The following is a 21,705-nucleotide window of genomic DNA, read 5'->3' on the forward strand; positions in this document are numbered from 1 at the left end:
GCCGCCCTTGTGCTAGGTAAAAACTGAAGCAACTCATTAATCCTCCCAACAATTCTCAGAGGAAGGCGTTATAACATTTCTCCCTACAGACGAAGACAGAGTCTCAGAGAGAAGTAAACAAGAGAGAGGAATGTATCAGCAGCAGAACTTGGCTTCAAAATGGAGTTACTGACCCAGAAGCCTGTGCTCATTGAGGTTCCTGATCAAGCAGCCTACATAAAAGAGGCCGTGGGTCAAGGGGAGTTTGGGTGGCTCAGTCAGTTAACGTCCAGCTTTGGCTCAGGTCATGATCTTGTGGTTTATGAGTTCAAGCCCCAGCTATCAGCTGATAGCTCAGAGCCTGGAGCATGCTCAGATTCTGCGTCTCCCTCTCCCTCTAGCCCTTCCCCACTTGTGTTCTGTCTCTGTCTCTCTCAAAAATAAATAAACATTAAAAAAAATTTTAAAAAGAGGCTGTGGGTCAAACACTACAGTCCCCATCCTATGTCATCCAGTCATTTAGTGGCTATGTCAGGCACAGCACCTAACAGCTTTGAGTCTAAGCCTCAAAGTCATCCTTTGTACACAGGTGAGGTCAGGCCCACCTGATAGATCTGCCACACAGATTTGACACTCCTGGCACATGCCAAGCCCTAAAAAAACTGCCAGCAATAATGACGATGCTGACAATTGCCTCATGAAAATCAGAAGAAAGGATAATCGTTTGGACTTATACCAAGACTCTTCCTATAGACAGCTGCAAATGCCCACTCACAACAGCAACCCTGAGACAGATACCTGTGCCCTAGGACAATGTTGGCTCGCAATGATTCAGATTATTTTTTGCTTTGCAAGTGAGAAACTTTTATTGAAGAGATATTTCCTCCATAAAAGCATTTGGTGCTGGTTTGCTCAAGCACGTCTTCAGACAAAAATGTTAAAGCTTAAGATGAAGAGACCAGGAGAGACAGGACAGGCAGGATGATCACCATGGTAGTCTGTTTCCCACACACTCATACTGGTTTATAAGTATCCCGTGACCCTTGAGAAAAGTAGGCGCTATCCTACTGCAATCCACTGACCTAAGCATTTGAATAATCAAGGGAGTAATATGAGAAGTAAAGGACCCAAATCCAGTATAAAAGACAGATTAGTTCTACAACACTTTGATGTAATTATTATTTATTTAGATATCCCACAGGTGCCATGACTGCGTAATTCTATGTTCTGTTGTGGGATCAGGAAATGACTGGGGTTTAATGCAGTTTAAACAAGTTGTAACAATTTTGTGCAGAATGCCCACCCCCATCTGTCCTTTCTCCAGGCATCTTAATCTATGTCTCAGGCATAACCATACATCACACTCCCGGGAGGAAGCTAGGGGGAGAGCTCTGTGCATCCATTTACAAATAAGGCAGCTAAAGCTCAAAGAAAACTAGTGACTTGTCTGAAGATCGCACAGCTGTTCAGGATGGAAGGGCACAAGGGCACAAGAAACCACATGCTGAACTGATGCTGAGGGACCATGGCTGAAGGAGGTGGGCCCTGGGCTGTGGGGAGGGCTGGGCAGGAAGGGCAGGAGGGCACGCCCTAACACACACGGGAAGGTTGTCTCGGGATTAGCATGCTGCCCTGCTGCCCAACTGTTAGTTCTCAGAGATCCAGGGATTCTATTTGGACATTTTTGAAGGCGGGAAGATAGCAGCCACCTTCCTACTCCCAGGGCTAGTATGAGGATTTCCTTAGCCCCCTTTTATATTGATGCAACTACTCTACAGTCATCCAAGTTTCTGGTTCTATTAACTCCACGGTGGATCCCAAACACTGGAGTTAAAGGTAGTTATCAGTCTTGAGCTGTACACACTTAAAATCCTGTGAACCTGTGAGACTTAGTTCCATACAGAACAAAAGCAGCACCCCATTGAATTATGAGCAATCACATCTATAATAAGTCTGAGCATTTTCTTAAGTATCATAGCCCTGACTGGCTATATTTCTGCCCAGTATTTTAACACATAGTTATTCTTTGGCCTCAATGAATGACGCCTCAAGTTTACAGGCTTTACCTGCTAGATGCCATCTAGTAATAGGCTGCTCGCCCCCTCACACTACTTCCTCGCTGACACTAGCCCTCACCACTCATTCCCTACACCCAAGACCCAGCTCAGAGCCTGGAAACGAGAGACCACACCCACCTTTGCCCAAACATCAGTGTTGACTTGGTCTCAGCCTCATTGAAGACAGAAGGAGAGCAGCAAATAACGATGGTGGTTCTACAGTTCCCACCCAGAGAGTCCTGAAGAATTCGAGTCATCTTGCTGTCCCGATATGGTACGTGTGTTTTCTATTTAGGAAAAGAAAAAGTATTGGCTATCATAGCCATTGTCCATTCAGAGAAAAAACATAAGCAAGCTGGTGTTGGAGACACCGGGCTTAGGAAGATGTGTGAAATAAGAATTTGTTGCCCGTTCTTTGGATTCGGCCAAAGTTTAGAGTGCCCATTCTGAGACCTGGTAATAGGAAATTAGCAGCACCATTCATACATTTTAATGGACTAGATCTCCCAGCTGGCAGGGTGTGTACAGCCAGGATTCCCTCTGTCTTTTTCCAAAGAAAAATAAACTAATCTCTGGGGTATGTGGCAAAGAGAATACACAGACCCAAAAAGCGGCTTCTCATAATTTCATTTCATAGATGGGGACAGGATCACTTACTGTCCCTTCTGCCAAGGCAGAGATCACGTTTCCAAGAGCAGACAAAGATTTATTGATATTTTTAGCTTCGTCGAGAACAGCTCCCTCGGCACCAGTCTTGCTGACCTACCAGAGAGAAGAGAAAGCAATGAGCTGCACAGGACAGCAAAAGCACAGAGTAGAAAATTCCAATTCGCAGGAGGGCACAGGGCTGGGGGTTGAGGGAGGTGGATGTGAATCCTCCTGGAATGCAAGAAAAAATAAAAGTGAGTAAGAATCACGTTGATCAAACCTTCCCTTGTGCCTGAGGCTAGGGATTTGTTCTCTCTCATCATTTTCCTCTCAATTAGGTTTTAGGAGAATGGCTGACGCACCTCAAGGGGTGGAGCTGGATGCATCCCAGGGGGACATCCATCCAGGGGAACCAGGCTCCCTGTGCTGTCACAGGGCCAAGGCCCTGCAAGCCTGAGCCACAGCCTCCACGCCAGAGGGAGCCCAGGGCAACTCCTGAAGTGAAAACACCCTGGCCATGAGGAATGGACATATTGGGGAAGTGTAAATTATGAGCTCCAACTTCAGGCAAGGGATAAGAGGTGGCAAGAGTTGTCCAGACTCTGTTCCCTCCCTTGCTTACTCCCATAGCAAGGAAAAAGGGAACAATCATCCAAAAGGAAAGCTACCTGGGGGCATCAAAGTCAAGAAAATGTCTATTATGTTGTGGAATTGTCTTTTCCCCTCTGCAGCCAGAGGGACCACTCGCAGCTCCTCCTCTGCTGTGTTATTACTGACAATCTCATCCTGACAGCATCTGCTCTAGGTAGAGAGCAGTGTACAGATGCTAGGGAAACAGGGAACACAACGTGATCCGTGGCTCTGCTGACTGGACAAACGATGTGGGATGGGCAGCTGCTCTCTGAAGAAAGGAAAGCAGGGAAACGATTTTACACGGCGCAAAGACTGATTTCAATTACGAATAAAGGAGAAACTCCTAATGATAGGAATGAGTGCACATCTAGGGGGAGGTGTTTTCAAATACAACAGACATTCATCTCTGAGAACTGTGTGTGTAGATACCACTGCTGACACAGAAATAATGCAGCTGATGGGTCACAAGTAATAACAGCCCATTCACACCGTGTTGTTTAAGATGCTTTCATATGTGAGCACCTTCACTCCATGAAATGCGCAAGGCAGGTGCAATTGCCTTCCTGTTACAGACAAGAAAGATTTGCACTCCAGAGATGTCAAATTGCCAGCCCAAGGGAAGAACGCACTTAGGGGAGTTGGGGCTTACAGCCCAGAGTTCATTCTAGTAGATCACACTGACACATTCATGTGGACACTTCTAGGGCAAAGGAAAACCGATGTGAGCAAAAGGAACAATGTGCAGGACCATGACTTTAAAATGTCCCACCAGTATCCGACACTGCAGGGAACAGGCCTCCACACTGAACTGCCATTAGGCTTTTCCAGCTGCAGTTAGGCCCCGGACACTCACCTCTGTGCTCTGAAGGGAAAGAGGGAAGAGCAAAGGGGCCAATGGGCTCTCTCTCCAGACCAGCAAAGCGTGGTCTGGTTGCTAACGGTTAGTCTAGAACTGAGCGATGCTGCTCTGTATTCCCATTCTGGTGCGTGTCTGTTTAATTAAAGTTACAAGCCCATACCAGTAAAATTTTGGGTTCCCAACCAGAAAGTTTTCCAGGAACATCCAGATGACATTCCACTCACAGCTTTACACATGCACACAGGAGAACATTTCATGTAGCCATTACTTACATGGACATTAGTGGCCATAGCTTGGCAGATAGCAGCTCACTGGTGGGGTGCAGCAATTGGGAATCAACTAGGCAGTTCAGGAGATGGACCAAGCTTTAGGGCTGGCCCTGATGGGGACAGTCAGCATGAGATCATCAGTGATGGAGTGCACATGGTATTGTGCACAGGGACTGGCTCTGTGATGTCACCCAAGGGGAGCAGTGCCCCAGCCAGGGTGTGGCAGCAGGAGCCTCTGGTAATGCTATGGAAGTGAGGCTGGGTGAGGCAGGCAGGAGGCCGGGCAGGGGCAGGTAGGAGGCTCTATGGAGCCTATCTGGTCTAGAGCATGGCCTCAGCCAGTGCCTCGGAGAGCATGGGACAGAGGCCAAAAGAAAGCCTTGATAAAACCAGAGGTGCAGGGCTTTGGGCCAAAACCCTGGCTCCAGGAAGTGACTGGAGCCTGAAGGAAGTGAGGCTGCCCAGGTAAGGCCCCATCAGACCACACCTATTGCAGAAAGAAGCAGGGAATGCAGGAAGAGCCCCGGGTTCCAGATCTTCTATCAGCAAACAAACCTACAAAGGCAGGACTGCCACAGTCCAACGGCAAACCAGTTTCCGGCCTATTTGAGTCTGGCACAACATGGGGATCTTCCCTTTCCTCAGAAGGTCATGTCCCTTCCTCATTTGCAAGGCTGCCTTTGCCAGGCTAAGTGCACACTGACGCTTGCCTACCGTCCTCACTGGGGCCTATTCAGCACACACCCGAACTGGCACTCACAGCACTTCCTGTGACGTGAACGGGGGACTTCAGGACCAGAAATGAGCAGGCAGGAAAATGAAGGTTAGACTTCATACCATCTTGGCACAACAGAAACTTTAAAAGCTCTTTGAAACCCGGTGACAGAAAAGATGTAAGAAGTATACCACTGCACACTGAAGCAGATAACAGGGAAAATTATAGATAATACAAATAAGGAACCAATTACCTTTTCGCTCCCGGCCAAATCAACTAGATACAGCTTCCCACTGAGCTTTTTTTCAGTCTCTACATTCTCTTGTTTAATATTGATCAGGAAGATACTGTGACTTCTCGAGCTGTGTTCATTCATATCTGAAAAGGAAAATAGTTTACTGCTCTGCAAAGAACAAGAAGTTTAGGTAGCAAGTTGCTCATCTAAAAAGCACAACAAATCATGCTTAATAGCTCCATTTTTTAAAGTAAGTCCAGCCAATTCTCTAAAAAAAAAATTTAAGTTTAGTTATTTATTTTGAGAGAGAGAGAAGGAGGCAGGGAGGGGCAATGAGAGAGAGAGAGAATCCCAAGCAGGCTCTGCGCTGTCTGCACAGAGCCCGAATAGGGCTTGAACTCACAAATCATGAGATCATGACCTGAGCCAAAATCAAGAGTCAGATGCTTAACTGACTGAGCCACCCAGGTGCCCCAGTACAGTCAATTTTTAAACATATCTAAAACCAGTTTCTTTAAAAACAAACAAAACAACAACAACAACAACAACAACAACAACAAAAACAAACAATGCTTGTTCTAGAAATGAAAGATTTAAAATAACTTCACACAGCTAAGAAATTAAGAATCCTAGTCAGTGATCCAAGATAACAGATTCTCTAGCTTTGTCTGAAGCACCCCCTCCCATGTTCCAACATCTTGCTCCAGCCTGAGCCTTGGCAGCAAAGAGCTCACACCTCCCTCTCCCCTCACCTTAAGTCCCTCACCCTTTATCATTGTGGTTAGTGTTGGAAGTATTCTATCTTTGTCATGTGTGTAAGCCTTGCTTATCAGTACTATCACAAGCTTTCTTAAGGAGGGATTATGATCTTAAGGTTTAAGAGTTATTTTTTTAGTACAGTTCTATAACCCATGCTCGGTGCATAGCATTTCTATATACTAACAATAAACAATCTGAAAAGAAAACAATTCTATTTAAAGTATCAGATTAAATATGTTTCATTAGTGCCAAACACTAGAAATAGAAACATTTTTGGACCCTGGATAGGAGGAGTCTCCTATCCAATATGTAAAGAACAACAAGAATGTGGACAATGATTGGTTCCAACTAGAGTCCAACAAGGAAGGGACTCGGTGTTTTGGAAAATGCTGGTACACCCATGACCTCCATGAGTCTGACATCCAGTCTGACATTCCTATCACATATGCCACTGCCACTCCAGAAATTATAGTCCTTGAATTTGATGGAAAAACAGCAGAGATGTACAGGGGTGGCAAAATATGCCTGATCGATCACTTTAAGCCTTTGTGGACCAGGAATGTGCTCAAGTTTAGACTAGCTCATCTCAGAGCTCTGGGGCTGGCTCCATGGCTGATGGTGGAAATCCCCAATCTGATTCAGAAAAGTGTGATTCAGCATAAAGAAAAATGCAACCAATAAAGGATCAAGCCACTGAGGCAGGACAGAGAGACCTTTAATAGGCTGTGTTCCTGTTTTTTGTGCATTACTCTTACTCATCCAACTGCTTCCCCTCATCCTCCTTCACCAATAATTGTTACTAAGTAGCTGCATCAGGCAATGTTGAAAAAAATAAGCAACAGTATTGCTACTGAATTTCTAAGGCTACCCAAAGAGGGGAAAGACCACGGCTTGGGGAAACCAAAAGGTAATATCTCTCTCTTCCCTTCTCCAGGAAGAATAGGAGGTGCTGATAGTCCTTTTGGTTTCTGGAGATAATGCATGAATAAAAGTTGCTTCCTCTGGCAGCAACAAAACAAAACAAAACTTTCTAGAATATACAGGAAAAAACTAAAGATTCCACAAAAAAATAAGTCAAAACTGATAAATGAATTTGGCAAAGTTGCAAGATACAAAAATAATATGTAAAAATCAGTCACATTTCTATATATTAACAATAAACAATCTGAAAAGAAAATCATTCTATTTAAAGTATCAACAAAAAGAGTAAGGTACTTAGGAGTAAACTTAACCAAGGAAGTAAAAGACTGTATACTAAACACTACACAATGAGGGGCAGCTGCATGGCTCAGTCGGTAGAATATGCAACTCTTAGTCATGGGGTTATAAGTTTGAGCCCGGTTGGGTGTAGACAGTACTTAAAAAAATAAAACCTTTTTTAAAAATTAAAAACAAAACTACAAAATGTAAGAAGACACAAATAAATGGGTCGGAAGACTTCACATAGTGAAGATGTCAATACTACCAAAACCAGTCTAAAGATTTAATATAATCTGTATCAAGATCCTCGTTGTGTTTTTTACAGAAATAGAAAAGTCCATCCTAAAATTCATATGGAATTTCAAGGAACCCCAAATAGCCAAAACAATCTTGAAAAAGAACAAAACTGGAGTTCTCACACTTACTGATTTCAAACTTACTACAAAGCTACAGTAATCAAACAGTGTGGTACTGGTACAAAGGCAAACCTATAGACAGATGAAAGACAGCCCAGAAATAAACCCTCACATAAAATGGTCAGAAGAATTTACAACAAGAGTGTCGAGATCACATGCAAAAAAATGAAGTTGGACTCTTACCTAGTCCATATATTAACACAAAAAGGATCAAAAACCTACATGTAAAAGCTAAAATTATAAACCCTTAGAAGAAAACATAAGGGAAATGTTTCATAACACTGAGTTTACCAATGATTTCTTGGCAATAACACCAAAACCTTAAGCAACAACAAGAAAAATAGATAAATTGCACTTTATCAAAATTAAACTTTTATTCATGAAAGGAAGTATCAACAGAATGAAAAGGCAACCCACAGAATGAGAGACAAGATTTGCAAATCGCATATCTGATAAGGAATTTAGATCAAGAATAAGATAAGAGCTCCTATAAATCAACAACAAGAATAAAACAACCTAATTATAAAATGAACAGAGGACCTAAACAGACATTTCCTCAAAGACAATGTACAAATGGCCAATAAACACATGAAAAAATGCCAACCATCACTAAACATTAGTGAAATGCAAATCAAACCACAGTGACCTCACACATCACACCTATTAGCATGGTTACTGAAAACAAAAATAGCAGCGCCTGGATGACTCAGTTGGTTAAGTGTCCAACTCTTGATCTCAGTTCAGGTCATGATCCTAGAGTTGTGGAATCCAGCCCCGCATTGGGCTCCATGCTGATGGTGGAGACTGCTTAAGATTCTCTCTCTCTCTCTCTCTCTCTCTCTCTCCCTCCCTCCCTCCCTCCCTCCCTCTGCCCCTCTCCCCATCTCACTCTAAAATAAATACATACATACAAACATAAATACATCAATAACCTTTAAAAGAAACAAAAATAGCAAGTAAGAAGTAATGGCAAGGATGTGGAGAAATTAAAACTTGCGCGCTCTTGTTGGTAGGAATGTAAAATGGTGCAGCTGCATGGAAAATAGCATGGCAGTTCCTTACACACTTCAAAGTACAATTAACATATGATCCAGCAATTCCAGTTCTGGGTATATGCCCAGAAGAACTGAAAGCAGACACTTGAACAGATACTTATACAGCCATGTTCATAGCAGTATTATTCACAACAGCCAGAAGGTGGAAGCAACACAGGGTCTACACGTCTAACTACGGATGAATGAATAAACAAAATGCAGTATACATGTACAACAGAATATTAGCATTTCAAAAAGAAAGGAAATTCTGACATACGCTACATATTGGATGGACCTTGCAGACGTTATGCTACGTGAAACAAGTCACAGGAGGGCCTATGTTACTTCACTTATGTGAGGCAGCTACAGCGGTCGAATCCATTGAGACACAAAGTAGTGTAGTGGTTACCAGGAGTTGGGAAGAGGAAGTGTAGGGAGTTATTGTTCGATGGGCATGGGGTTTAACTTTGGGATGATTAAATTCTGGAAATGGATAGTGGTGATAGTTGTACAACATTGTGAATGGACGTAAGGCTACTGAATTGTACCCATAAAAACGGTTAAAATGGTAAGTTTAATGTTATGCGTATCTTACCAAAATCATTTAAAAACCAGCCTACCAGAATGATAAGAAAACTAGTAATGTTCTAGACCAACAGTTCTGAACCAAGGGGCCAAGATGGATTGTCAAGTATGTCCTGAATAACTCATGACTAACAACAGCTGAAGAAATCAAGTAAATAATTTATCTATAAATGAGAGATACTATTATGATAAGAATATCAGGCTTACATTCTTTCAAGTATATGTGTAAGCAGAAGAGAAATAAGTAGAATTTAACCTACACTGTATACATGTCTAGGCTCACCTATGAAATCTGCCACATATGTAATTATCGTCTGATAGTAGGTCGGGTAAAGAACAGGTTGAGAATTACAGTTCTGGGTTGACAGAATCATAGAGCCTTAGATGGAAGAGACTTAAAGAGGCTTGACCAGCCAACCAACCAATGCCTTAATCTCTTGTATACGTCACAGTGAACTCCTTGCCCCTCTAGGCAGCAGGCTTAACTTGGGGCAGCTATCAGGATCAGAGAGTTCTTGTGGTTGGTCAAAACCTGCCCCCCTGTAGCTTCCACAACCCTGGGTGGTCCACCATTTGGATCATACAAAGCACACTGAGTTTCTTAATGACAGCAACTTGAACATGTTGAGAAATATTACATCGTCCGTATGTCCTCCTCAGACTTTTTTCTTTCTTCCAAGCTAGGAATCCCTAGTTCTCTCAGCTCCTCTTCATCTGAACTCACTCTGGTTTGTCCACATCCCTCCGAATAAGACAGACAGCCACCATCTTTTCATGGAGACTCTGCTGCTCTAACAACTTATGACCACTTCCCCAAGGTGCGTGCAAACACCGAGGAAGGCAATGCAAGAAAAACAAGCTGACCTGAACACGCCTGTGATTAACACAGCCTAGAAAAGTTTTCAATAATGCTCCCAGCTCTTTCTGAGCTCCCCCTGGCTTTCCTTTTCCCTTTTTACACAGGGCAGAAATCTAGTGTGGTTTCTTTCCACACATATGACTGGCCATATAAAATTTGTTCATTTGTAATTTTTTTTAACCTGAACAACAACATGGTTGAAATACATTTAGAAGCTGACTTTTAATCCCCTTGTCTCGGTGGGTTGCTTGTTTTCCCCAGGGTCCAGACAAAGGGTGCTGCCAGGGCCCAGAGAACTTCACCCGCTATTTCCCAGAGTTCCCTGCACAGCAGAAGGCACTGCTTCCCACGATGTGCCTAGATGCACTCAGACTGCACACACCTGTGTGTCTGCATCCAAGCCACTGCTTTACAACTGCCTTCCTCTGAATTATTTCCTTTGGACCTCATAACCCAGCTATCCTGGCGGGTGGGCAGATACTTGTACCCTGACTCACAGGGGAGGGAACAGGACACCAAGCTTACTTGTTACAGCCACATGTCGGTTTGCTTTGCCTTCATCTATCACATCCATGACTTCCTCGGGGCTTGACACAAAGCGCTCGGTGCACCCCTGCAAAAGAGTCGGTTCAGGTTCACCGTTAAAGGACCAGAAAACACCGGTATTTTAAGACAGCTAAACATTTTCCCATTTTTCTCCTAGAGGTGCAGATTAAGAGAAAGGCTCCAGTGTTGATCCCACCACTTTTTCTCCTGCTTCTGGCTTGAATTCTACATGAAAAAGAAGTCTGAGCAAACCTTGGGAAACCCAGAAGTAAACCATAAAAGAAATGCCAGATTTTCCTAGATTTTTAAATACCTGTTCTTACTCAACAGCATGAGTTTCTGTTTCTGAGAAACAGAATAAAGAAAACCAGTGACAGAAAAAGAAATGGATGAAATTTTGCTTCGCCTTCCATTCTAGTCCCCAACTTTAATTAGACACATTCTAGACATAATGCTCTGCTGGGCTTCCCCTAACTACAAAGTATAAGCAATTATCCTCCATATAAAAGCCTCTTCACATGTGAATAATAAATATTTGTTCACTTCTCCAATTCTTACCTTATGTGATTAGACATCTGTGGTATGTTTACAGAGATACAACTGGAGAAATTAAATGTCTATTTTTTTTTTTTACCAGATGAATATTAAATGTAAGGAATATGATGAAATACCTCCATGCACTTTATAGGTAACGTTGTGAGCATATTACATAATAATTATGATGACAGTGACCAGAGACAAGTCAATTGCATCATCAAGTTTTCCTCATACCTTTACATACGGGACTCTGTTTTTGTCTTCATGAACAGCCAAGTTCGTCTTGGATACTACAGAGATAATAATGATGGCATGCAGAGGAGAGAAGAAAAGTTAAAGACTCAGTATTGGAGGATAAAGAGAAATTGTTACCGAAGACAGGCAAATCTCATGTCTTTGCCATACGCAAGTTTAAGCCTTGGCTGAGAACAAGCAGATAGTGTAAAGACAATAAAAGATCTCTGTATTTTCATTAGTTCCTTAAGCAGAAGTGCTGTGAATCCTTTCAGCCTCCCTGGACCTTAGTTACAGAGCAAATAGAGGACAAGCATTCAGGTTACTCACCATCCAGTAAGTCCCTGATTTTGTCCAAGTAGATCTCAAAATAGGAAACCTAGTTAAAAACAAATGGAGTTTGAAACAGAAATGCCACACTGTATTTAAAAACTATCACTATTAAAACTCATAGAAGGTCTTTGTCATGTACGGCTAAGAAGAGCAAGAAGAGGGGCCACAAAGTGAAGAGTTGGCCGACTCTCCGGGCTCTCCAGCCTCCTGTCGTGTCAGCCTGCTCTGCGGGCCGCTGCCCAGTGCGGCCACTCTCCGTGCTTGACGGCCTCTGTGGTCTTGACTCAGGTGCTCCTTACATTGTGTGCTGGGCATCCACTCACAGAACGACTCTCCTTTTCACCCTATGTGAGCACCAAGCAAACTTCTAGGTAGGACAACAGTTGCAACAGAAACGTCCTTCACGAGCAACTGTCAAAAATCAGTAGGCCTCTCCTCATGTGTGACACTGACACCCTCACCAGACTGGGATGAAACACTCACATGAAGAAGTAGGGACTGGAATAAGGGCACTTTGCTTGGAACTACAAGAACTCAAAGGCAACAGGGAGAGAGCTGCTGATGGTGGCCAGCTTTAGGGAGTCCAGGAAGGGTCCGAACAAAATGTGATTTAATGAAAGACAGACTAGACTGTGAGAGGGAAAGGAAGCCTTCCCATCAATTATTCTCAAACGCCAGCCCAGAACCACCTGCATCAGCATCATCCATCGCCTTTGTTTAAATTGCAGAGTCATGAACCCTATTGTAGTCCTCCTGAATCAGAATCTCCAGGAACAGGTCCCAGGAATCTGCTTCTAATCCCTGGTTAGTTCTTATGTCAGCTGACATCTGAGAACAGCTTTAACTAGATATGCGATCTTGGGGATTTAATTCACATGTAACCGAGACGAGAGGCCTCAGTTTTCCCATCTGTCAAATGAAGCCATTTGGACTCAATGATGTCAAAAATTCTGTCTAGGATTCTGCACTTTTTGTCTACACCTGCCTTCTGCCTCTCAGATCAACTTTTCTTTCTCTCATGTTTATGGGTTTTCTTGAAACCTAAACAAAGGAATGGATAAACAAGTTGTTAAGGAAGAAAAAAGGTGCCAAAATAGTTGTAAAGTTGGAGTGTAACTCTACAGGTGAAACCTCACCCCTGCATCCTAGCTCTGAACCAGTTCTACCTCTGGTTGTGGGAAGTGAAGCTTCCCCAACTCAAGGCTAGTCCTCACCAACTCAGCCCCACTTATTACTTTGTCTGTGTCTCAGCCTGGAGCCTAGTGACTTCCCAGTTTCTCTGAGAGCTGGGGCTTCAAACTCTGGAACCTGTACCTGGCCATCCTCTCCACGTTGCCTGTCTCCCTAACAACCTGAGCCTGCCTGATCATCTGTCAAACTCCCCAGTCACCAAGCCTCACACATCACAGACAGACCTAGTTGACCTTGGAAAGAATCACTGCTCCTGAAACTTCTTCCTGTGGCTGGAATCCTAGGGTCTGTTTGGCCTCTAATCTTACACATCTCTCATTCAGCCTCCCTGTGGCCAACTCAACCCTGGTTCCAACCCATTCTATTGCATTTCAAGACTGCCTGGCTTTCATTAAGACTTCTGCATCTTTGAGGGGCACCTGGGTGGCTCAGTCAGTTAAGTGTCTGACTTTGGCTCATGGTCTCGTGGTCTGTGAGTTCAAGCTCTACATCGGGCTTTCTGCTGACAGCTCAGAGCCTGGAGCCTGCTTCAAATTCCGTGTCACCCTCTCTCTGCCCCTCCCTTGCTTGCACTCTGTCTCTGTCTCTCTCTCTCAAAAATAAATAAACATTAAAGAAGATTTTAAAAAAAAGACTTCTGTATCTTTGAGATGTACACATGTATCCTTATTTCCATAGATTACAGAGAAATTACACTAAAAAGCAGTCATAAATTACATGTCAACAAATATGGCGATTAAAATCCTGTTCACATTTAATATCTTCTTTTACCACAGAAGATACTGGTGCTTGAGTGGGGGGAGGGGGAGTGATTTTGTTATTTTTGTCATTGCAAATGCTTTATGAGACCAGGTGGAAGAAAAATAAATATGCAATTGTTTTGCATTAAGAAACTGCATGTTCAGAAATAATGTTTAAAACCTCTATGGGGCTCACTTTAAGGAACAGATTTTCAATAGTGTTTTAATCAAGCCTCTTTTTCTTGATTAAGCCTGTCACTGCTCAGTTCAAATATGGAACAATCGCTAGCCTTCCCACTTATAATTATGATGTATGAAATAAGTGAGCATAACTACAAATGCAGAACAGAAAGCCAGACTGTAAAATTCAGCCCTGGAGACTTGGGTGTTGTTTCTTCTCTCCTGCTTCATGCTGGGGCTGTTTTTATCTTAATAAGATTCACGCTATTTTGAGGGCAGTAATTGGTTTAACATCTTACTCTGGGATTATCCCATAAGAACCCTACAGTAGTTTAAGGTATTTAAATGCAAACAGCCTTAAAGATGTACTAAGCTCCTAAATCTTGATCCCATCAAAGCAACAGGCTTCTGTATCCTTAGATATAAAGAACCCTGGCAAAGAGGAGAAACCAGCATTAGCCAATAAAGGGAGGAAAAAGATTTATAAAGTAAAAAGACTTGCCAGATCTAATTTATAATGGGGCAAACAGTTGTTGCCTTGTTCTTATATAATTTAGGAAAGGCACATAGCAGAAATAAGTAAGGTGGAAGTTTAACATAATGGAAAGGTGTTGCACTTGGGATTGGTTAGATCAAGAGTCTAATAACCTGATCTGTAACTGCTCCAATAACCTGATATGTAACTATGGCCAGCCAGTGCTGTCTTTAAACTTCAGTTTCTTCATCTCTAAAATGATGGGCCTGCGGGTGCCTGGGTGGCTCCGTCGGTTAAGCGTCCGACTTCAGCTCAGGTCATGATCTCGCGGTCCGTGAGTTCAAGCCCTGCGTCAGGCTCTGTGCTGACAGCTCAGAGACCGGAGCCTGTTTCAGATTCTGTGTCTCCCTCTCTCTGACCCTCCCCCGTTCATGCTCTGTCTCTCTCTGTCTCAAAAATAAATAAACGTTAAAAAAATTTTTTTAAATGATGGGCCTAGTACACTAACCCAGCCTTAAAGAATGGTCAGCCTCTTGGCTCATGTCCTCAGCACCAAGTCTTCTTAGAACTGCCTGTGTCTCTTCCTCACCGCCTGTCCACACCATCCCCAGTTGCCATGGCAGGAACTCAGCCAGCCATGTGTATCCTGGACAACACTAATCAGAGCTGGGGGCAAGCCCTGCTGTAGGCTAGGCCAAGGAGCCCACTCCCTGGGGAATTAGGAATTGGGAATAAGGAATGTGGAACAGGAGCTACCATGGTCCTTCTCCCCTTACCCATGCACCCCCTGAACAAAGATAAAGCAAGCAGACAGAAATGCAGGGACTGTAACAGGGATAGAGTTTCTTTCGGGGGTGATGAAAATGTTCTGGAATTAGTGATCATAATTGTATAATTTTTGAAATATAGTAAAAACCATTAAATTGTACACTTAGAAAATGAATTTTATGGTGCATGAAATGTATCTCAAACTTTTTAATTTAAAAAAAAATTTTAAAGGAAAAGCAGGGTCTGGATTCTTACTTTTCTACAACCCCCAAGCCACATGCCTTCACATTTTGTACCTTATAACAGTTTTCTCTAGTTGCTTAAACAAGTGGCTTTCAATCTCTTGCAAATAAAGGAGTTCCAATGAATATACCCCTAATACTCAATGTTACGAATTAACAGCTATAGTTAAGAGATTAAAAATCTCTTTCAATTCAAATTTAAGTCAGAGCAGAGGTTCTGGTTTAAAAAACAAAACAAAACAAAAAAAAAAAAAAAAACCCAGGAAGGATAATACCCTTCCCTAATACTTGCTTGTCAAAGTGTGCTTTCCAAAACACTATTCTATCATACCCCAAAAGGAGAAAAATATGTCCACAGTCAAATACGCAGGAAAATGTAATATACTACATGTCCCCTTTGTAGAATTATACTGCATAATAGCATGTTTAACTTGTGATGAATTTAACATTTTTTGACAAAACATTTTTCCAGCTTATTTGGCCACATAAACCTTTTCCCTGGTAACCTACCTATTAATATGAGGGACCTGGAACATACTTTGGGAAATGCTGTCCTCACCCAATCATAGACACATTCTAGTCACATCTCTAGAAATCCACAGGGTAAGTATAGAATTCAGACAACTATCAAAATGATTCCATCCTAAAGAAGGCTTTTACTTTATCTCAATTATTTCCTCAGTATTAACCTGAACCATTAAATAACTATGGCTTTGCCTATGATGGCACATCATCTAAAATACATAAAAATCATCTTTTATGTACACAGAAAAAGAAGAAAGCTAAGAAACATGATTTGGGGCTCAGTTTCTTCTCCTTGGACTTAATCAAGGGCACTTACCTTGATATGAAACTCCAGGTTTTCATCCATGGAATAGATGTGGTCAAAGATGTCGTGCGCGATCCTTGGGATGATCCCCATGAGTTGAGGGTCATGTAGCTTCCCCTAGTGAGTGAAAAAACACAAGCACAGGGAGATAAAGAGTGCTGGGAAACCTGTCTGAGAGAAGGGACCATATGTGGATGCACGAACAGAACACCGTGGAAGAGGGAACATCCATACACGTATGTCTGCTCATTTGGAGGGTCCACCTGACAGGCAAACAGACTGTTAAGTTCATGGAAATAGATCAGCATGTTGCTCTTTTTACCAGCAGTGGGGGGCTTGTTCTGTCCCCAAAAATATTCACTCCTGCTGCCGCTCATGGCAGCAAATGGGTGTATGTGGGTAAGGGTGTGGGTAGAAGGGAGGAGGGCAGGAGGGAGGGAGGAAGACTGACATTATAGGGTGACTATCACATCCCAAAGGTGGTTTTTGTTTTGAAATTTTTACAAACTGATCAGAAGGTACAAGTCCAAGTTAATCTGCGTTAATAAAACCACCTTGAGAGCTGATAGTTTCTTTTATGTCATCATTGCTCAAAAATTTCTCACCTTACTCTAGAAAAACCTTCAGTATCGCTTCACAAACCAATCAAGAAAAGCCATTTCATCGATTTCTTAAAAATCCATAATTCCCAGCCTGAATTGTTCAAGTAATTTTTGGTTCTTTCCTTTCTTTTTCTTTTCTTCTCTTTTTTTTTGGGGGGGTGCTGTTTCTAATACTTAAATACACTTGTAATATATTCTCTTATTTTTTTACCCCCCTTTTTTCTCTGAGAGAGGTCTAGCCCTCTCTTCCCATGCAGCCAGCGCCCCTAGGAACCCTCCTCCAACCCTAAGGCGAGGTGGTGGGGGGAGGGGGGGGTTGAGGGATATTTTATCTAAGGGGTAATGGGTTAGATGAGTTCTTCTGTGATTTGAACTATTTTACTAAATCCATGTTTAAGATCCAGATTTGCCGCCTCTGAAAACTTTCAAAAAAGATATGCCGTAGTATTTGAAAGCAATTCCTAAAGAAGAGTTCTAGAAGTATTTACAGTGGCAGCCCTAGCAAGGGCTCCCAGAGAGCCTTCCTTACTCCCACGCTCCAAGTTCTATTCTGTTCCATGTTAAACCACCCATCAGTGCACAAACACATAGTCTGCAGGTCTAAAGTAATCATTGGCAATAGTATTCCCAGAGTTTTTCAGACCTTCAGAAAGTTATAAAACTCTGGGAAAAAAACAAAACAAAACTGGAACTATAAGAAAATCACAAAACCCGTCTTACTCTTCAGTCTCCCAGGGACACCAACAGCCTTCAGCAACACGATGACTCATATTCTTGTTCCAAATCTCCCTGCCACCTGGAAGACCTGCTTTGTTTTCCTCAATCAGATCTTCTTTATCCTTCGGGGATTCACCACATAGCTCCTCTTTGACAGGTTGACTTTCAAGCCAATATTTGAGTTACCAAAAGCAAGAAGTCACATGGACCCTGGCACTAACTCCAGGCCACAAAGCACTTTACATTGTGAATCCTCCTTTGCACACCTGATCCCTAACCTTCCACTCTCTTGAAAGCAAGAGAAAAGCTGACTTTAGATATATCTGTCCTCTGGCAAAGCTCTCTTACCCGGGAAAATGGGTTCTCTCCTGGAATGCCTTCATCTGCTAAGAATCCTATATCATTTGATATCTTTATATTGCTTTTTGTTTGACTGTACAGTCCCTAAAGGCAAGGTGGCCAGTGCATATGTATTTCTTCCCACTTCTTATGATACTTAGTACGGTGTCTACTGCATAGAATTATTGTAGAATATAAATTAAACAGTATACATAAAGTGCTTAGGGACAATAAATGTTAGCATTATATTATTCAGCTCATATTAGGTTCTCATTAAGCAGTCATTGAGGTTTATTTGACCTGAAGAGTCTGAAAATATATTTTTATCCCGGACCATTAACATATATCTTAGGAAAATAGCCCTGAATGACTGAGACACAGAGTTTCTCAAATGTTGGTAATCTTACTTCTCAGAGGCCATCATAAACATCAAACACTGGGCCTTGCATGCTCAGGACTATGAAAATTGCTGGCAGAAATGACCCGGACAGTGAAAGGGGTGCCTGGGTGGCTCAGTAGGTTAAGTGTCTGACTCTTGATTTTGGCTCAGTTTATGATCTCATGGTTCACGGATTCAAGCCCCATGTGGGGCTCAGCTCTGACAGTGTGAAGCCTGCTTGGGATTCTCTCTCCCTTGCTCTCTGCCCCTTCCCCACTCACACTCCCTAGATAAATAAACAAAAACAAACAAACAAATAATTAAGAAATGACACAAGACAGTGAAAACACAGATCTCTTTCCAGTCAAATGTCATGATGCCATTGGGTCAATCCACCTCAGAGAGTCTGAGGAGTGTCCCCCCACGCTCCCCCAGAACCCTTCAATAATCCATCATAGTCCTTTAGCTTCTCCTCAGTGGTTCACAGACAAAGAAGAACGAGTGATAATTCACAAATCATTTATAAATGACTCCAATCTGTTTCTCTAGATACTTTCCCTTTCAAAAGGTTTATCTTCCAATTGATTTCTGGCTCACACAAATATTGACATCCTTTTGTTTGCCTTTGTCAGGGTAAGAACCAAGGCAGAACCAGGGATGAGTCTGCGACACTCCCTGTTGCTTCCCTGAAGCCCACACCCAAAAACCACATGAGCGGGAAGGACATGTTAATTTGGAGAAGGCATGATAATACCTCCATTCCCATGGTCACGGAAGTGACACTCAAATATAGCAAAGCTTTAGGGGCTGGGATGCTTGATCTAGCTCATAAGCCCAGGAGTGGTGACAGCTGAGGCTTTATGTTCAGTACACTGAGCCTGCCAAGACAGTGTGTGTGTGTGTGTGTGTGTGTGTGTGTGTGTGTGAGAGAGAGAGAGAGAGAGAGAGAGAGAGAGAGAGATGTAGTGCGTGGGTGTGAGTGGTGTTGAGAGGGTGTTGATGTGTGTGGTGTATGTATATAAGATGAAAGGGTGCTCAATAAAGGTCTTCACTCTTTCTTCAAATAAAATACACAAACACACAAATAGTCACCTCAGGTGATAAAAGGTGGTAAAAAGCAGAGAGCTATAGAAATTCAGAGAACAGAGAGTCCTTTCCAGCTGTGGTGATATGAGATGGCTTCCCTGAGGGACACCAAATCTTGAGAGATGGAGATCAGGATGGGCAAGAAGCAGGAAGATGAGATGAGAGGAATGCAACAGAGGCATAGGAACTGAGAAACAATAACCCATTAAGAGAGCCATGACAAGTTCAGTTGGCTGGAGGATCAGGGATGGACGTGAGCAGCAAAGGAATGTCCCGCTTCACCATCTTTCTTCTCCCAGAAAACACAAAGAACATTTGTATACTTGTATCCTACATAATCCTCTTCCAAAACTTCTCCCACTTCTGAATGTGGCCTTCTCGGAACATGTGTGAAAGAAGAAACCAGACCCAGGCCACTGGCCGCAGAACAAGACTCCCTTTGTTCTAGCCCCAGTTGCCTTCTCAACCTCCCAAGCAGGATGGTTTCCTGAAACACTTAAGATGGGAAAGCAGGCGGCCCGGCCCGGCAGCTCACACGAGCGCCAATGCACTCGGACAGGCTCATTAAAAATCACTCGGCTGGCTCAGCTCAGCAGTGGGGTGGCCTGCACCATTCCACGGGCTCCCGGTGCCCTTGTGGGCAGAAGGAAAAACAGCGTGTCTCCATCTGTCTAAATCGGTGCTGAAGAGGGACACAAAGCAAGGCACGGGGCCCAGAGAAGCCCTCCCGGGCAACACACACTGAACGAAGGTCCAGCCCTCCCTTCCCCTGGATAGCCAGCACCGCCAGCAGACCTCCCTCACCCCAGCCCTAGAAGCACCGGCTGCACCTGCCCTGGGCCCAGTGCACCACGGTGCCCTACCAAGCCTGGCATCAGCACTGTCAAGTGTTTCCTATTTTTACTGAAAATCCGCCTTAAATGCTCCATCTTCAGAAGCTAATCTTTCCAATTTTATGTAGGCTTATCTGTTTGTTCTCCTCAATAGAAAGTAATGGAATCACCACTGGATGTCAGACCAAAAATGAGGGGATTAAAATGAAAAACAGCTTTAAAATGTGACAGCTCTGTCCATTCAGGGAGTTAACATCCCCTTCCAAAAGCCTTTGAAAGATCACAATGTATAATTCTGAATACATAAAATCCTTTCAGATGGTGCAAGCCCTGCAGGGTTTTTTTTTTTTTTTTTTTTTTTTTTTTTAATTTAATTGCATTCCAGGGTCCTGGATTTCTTGGTCTCCCACAGTCTCTATGACTTCGGCTCGGGGCTTCTCCTTTCCTCTGTTTTCCTCTAAAGTATCCCCTACCGTCTTTCCAATCTATAATCACCCTACAGAAAGAACGAAACTAAGTGTCTGTGGGGGCAGGGGGATGCTGGGAAAGGGCTCCCATCTGCCCCACCCCGTCCTCCCGTGGACACAAACATGTGATATTCAGAAGTCACAATAAAGAAAAGCAACCCCTTACAATCAACCTGTTAAAACCGACGAGGATGAAAAGGCTACAGAACTTAGGCAGCTATGAGAGGAACCCGCACAGAAGCCAGTTCCCTTTAGGGGGCCATGGGTCCCTCTGGGCCCACAGCAGTGCTGCAGGCCTTGTAAGGTTCAGGCTGTGAGACAGAGGGCTCCAGATGCTCTCATCTAACACAACATCTCCGATTTTGGTTTTAAAGAGCTAGCATACCTCTTTGCCATCTCCTCACACCCACCGATTCCCCCCGCACACAACACAAACTAAGATTTTACTCTGGGGACAGGTCTCTCCTTTGATGGTTTACAATTTAAATTTCTGACATTTAGCAAATATCTTGTATTTCCCAAAGATGAATTAATTTGAAAGCCAAAAAGGTCATTCTTGTAAACATTCCCTATGATTGGGGGTGTGGGGGGGAGTTCTAAATATTGCACTTTTATTGTTGTTTTATATATCATTTGGTAATTTTCCAAAAACCTGGAGACTGATGGATACCATCATGAGATGCTCTCTCTCTCTCTCTCTCTCTCTCTCTCTCTCTCATGCCTTATGAAGGAGCTATTGTCACAGCTACTGGGAAGGCTGGCACTTAGGAAATCTGTAACTGCAACTTTTCTGGTGCCTAGAAGATCAAGGGTCTGGGGCTCAGCAAGAGAGGCAGGCGAGGGGCTGGCCATGCCCGCGTCTCACTGCAGGAGAACATGAGGTGCAAGAAGACAGGGGGCCAAGGCTCAGGTGTCAGGCGACAGTCCTACTCTGTGCAGAAGCAGTGGCAAATAAACCT

General features: G+C 43.3%; 1 protein-coding gene and 1 long non-coding RNA gene across 2 annotated transcripts in view; one reads left to right on the top strand and one right to left on the bottom strand.

Annotated features, from left to right (window-relative positions):
- Window positions 1-21,705, bottom strand: part of KIF5C (kinesin family member 5C) — a 164,532-nt gene that overhangs the window by 81,282 nt on the left and 61,545 nt on the right. The window contains exons 4-10 of the mRNA XM_047872713.1: window positions 16,336-16,440; window positions 11,896-11,944; window positions 11,566-11,621; window positions 10,774-10,861; window positions 5,414-5,538; window positions 2,694-2,798; window positions 2,175-2,323 (exon numbers count right to left, since the gene is read on the bottom strand). Coding sequence (XP_047728669.1) covers window positions 2,175-2,323; window positions 2,694-2,798; window positions 5,414-5,538; window positions 10,774-10,861; window positions 11,566-11,621; window positions 11,896-11,944; window positions 16,336-16,440 — 677 coding nt within the window. The remainder of the gene's footprint in view (window positions 1-2,174; window positions 2,324-2,693; window positions 2,799-5,413; window positions 5,539-10,773; window positions 10,862-11,565; window positions 11,622-11,895; window positions 11,945-16,335; window positions 16,441-21,705) is intronic.
- On the top strand, window positions 4,704-11,395 carry LOC125173499 (uncharacterized). Its single transcript, XR_007155055.1, has 3 exons — window positions 4,704-4,910; window positions 10,074-10,207; window positions 10,952-11,395. It is a non-coding gene; the product is annotated as an uncharacterized LOC125173499 (long non-coding RNA).

Source organism: Prionailurus viverrinus, chromosome C1 (genome assembly GCF_022837055.1).
Source record: "Prionailurus viverrinus isolate Anna chromosome C1, UM_Priviv_1.0, whole genome shotgun sequence".
Classification (NCBI taxonomy): Eukaryota; Metazoa; Chordata; class Mammalia; order Carnivora; family Felidae; genus Prionailurus; species Prionailurus viverrinus.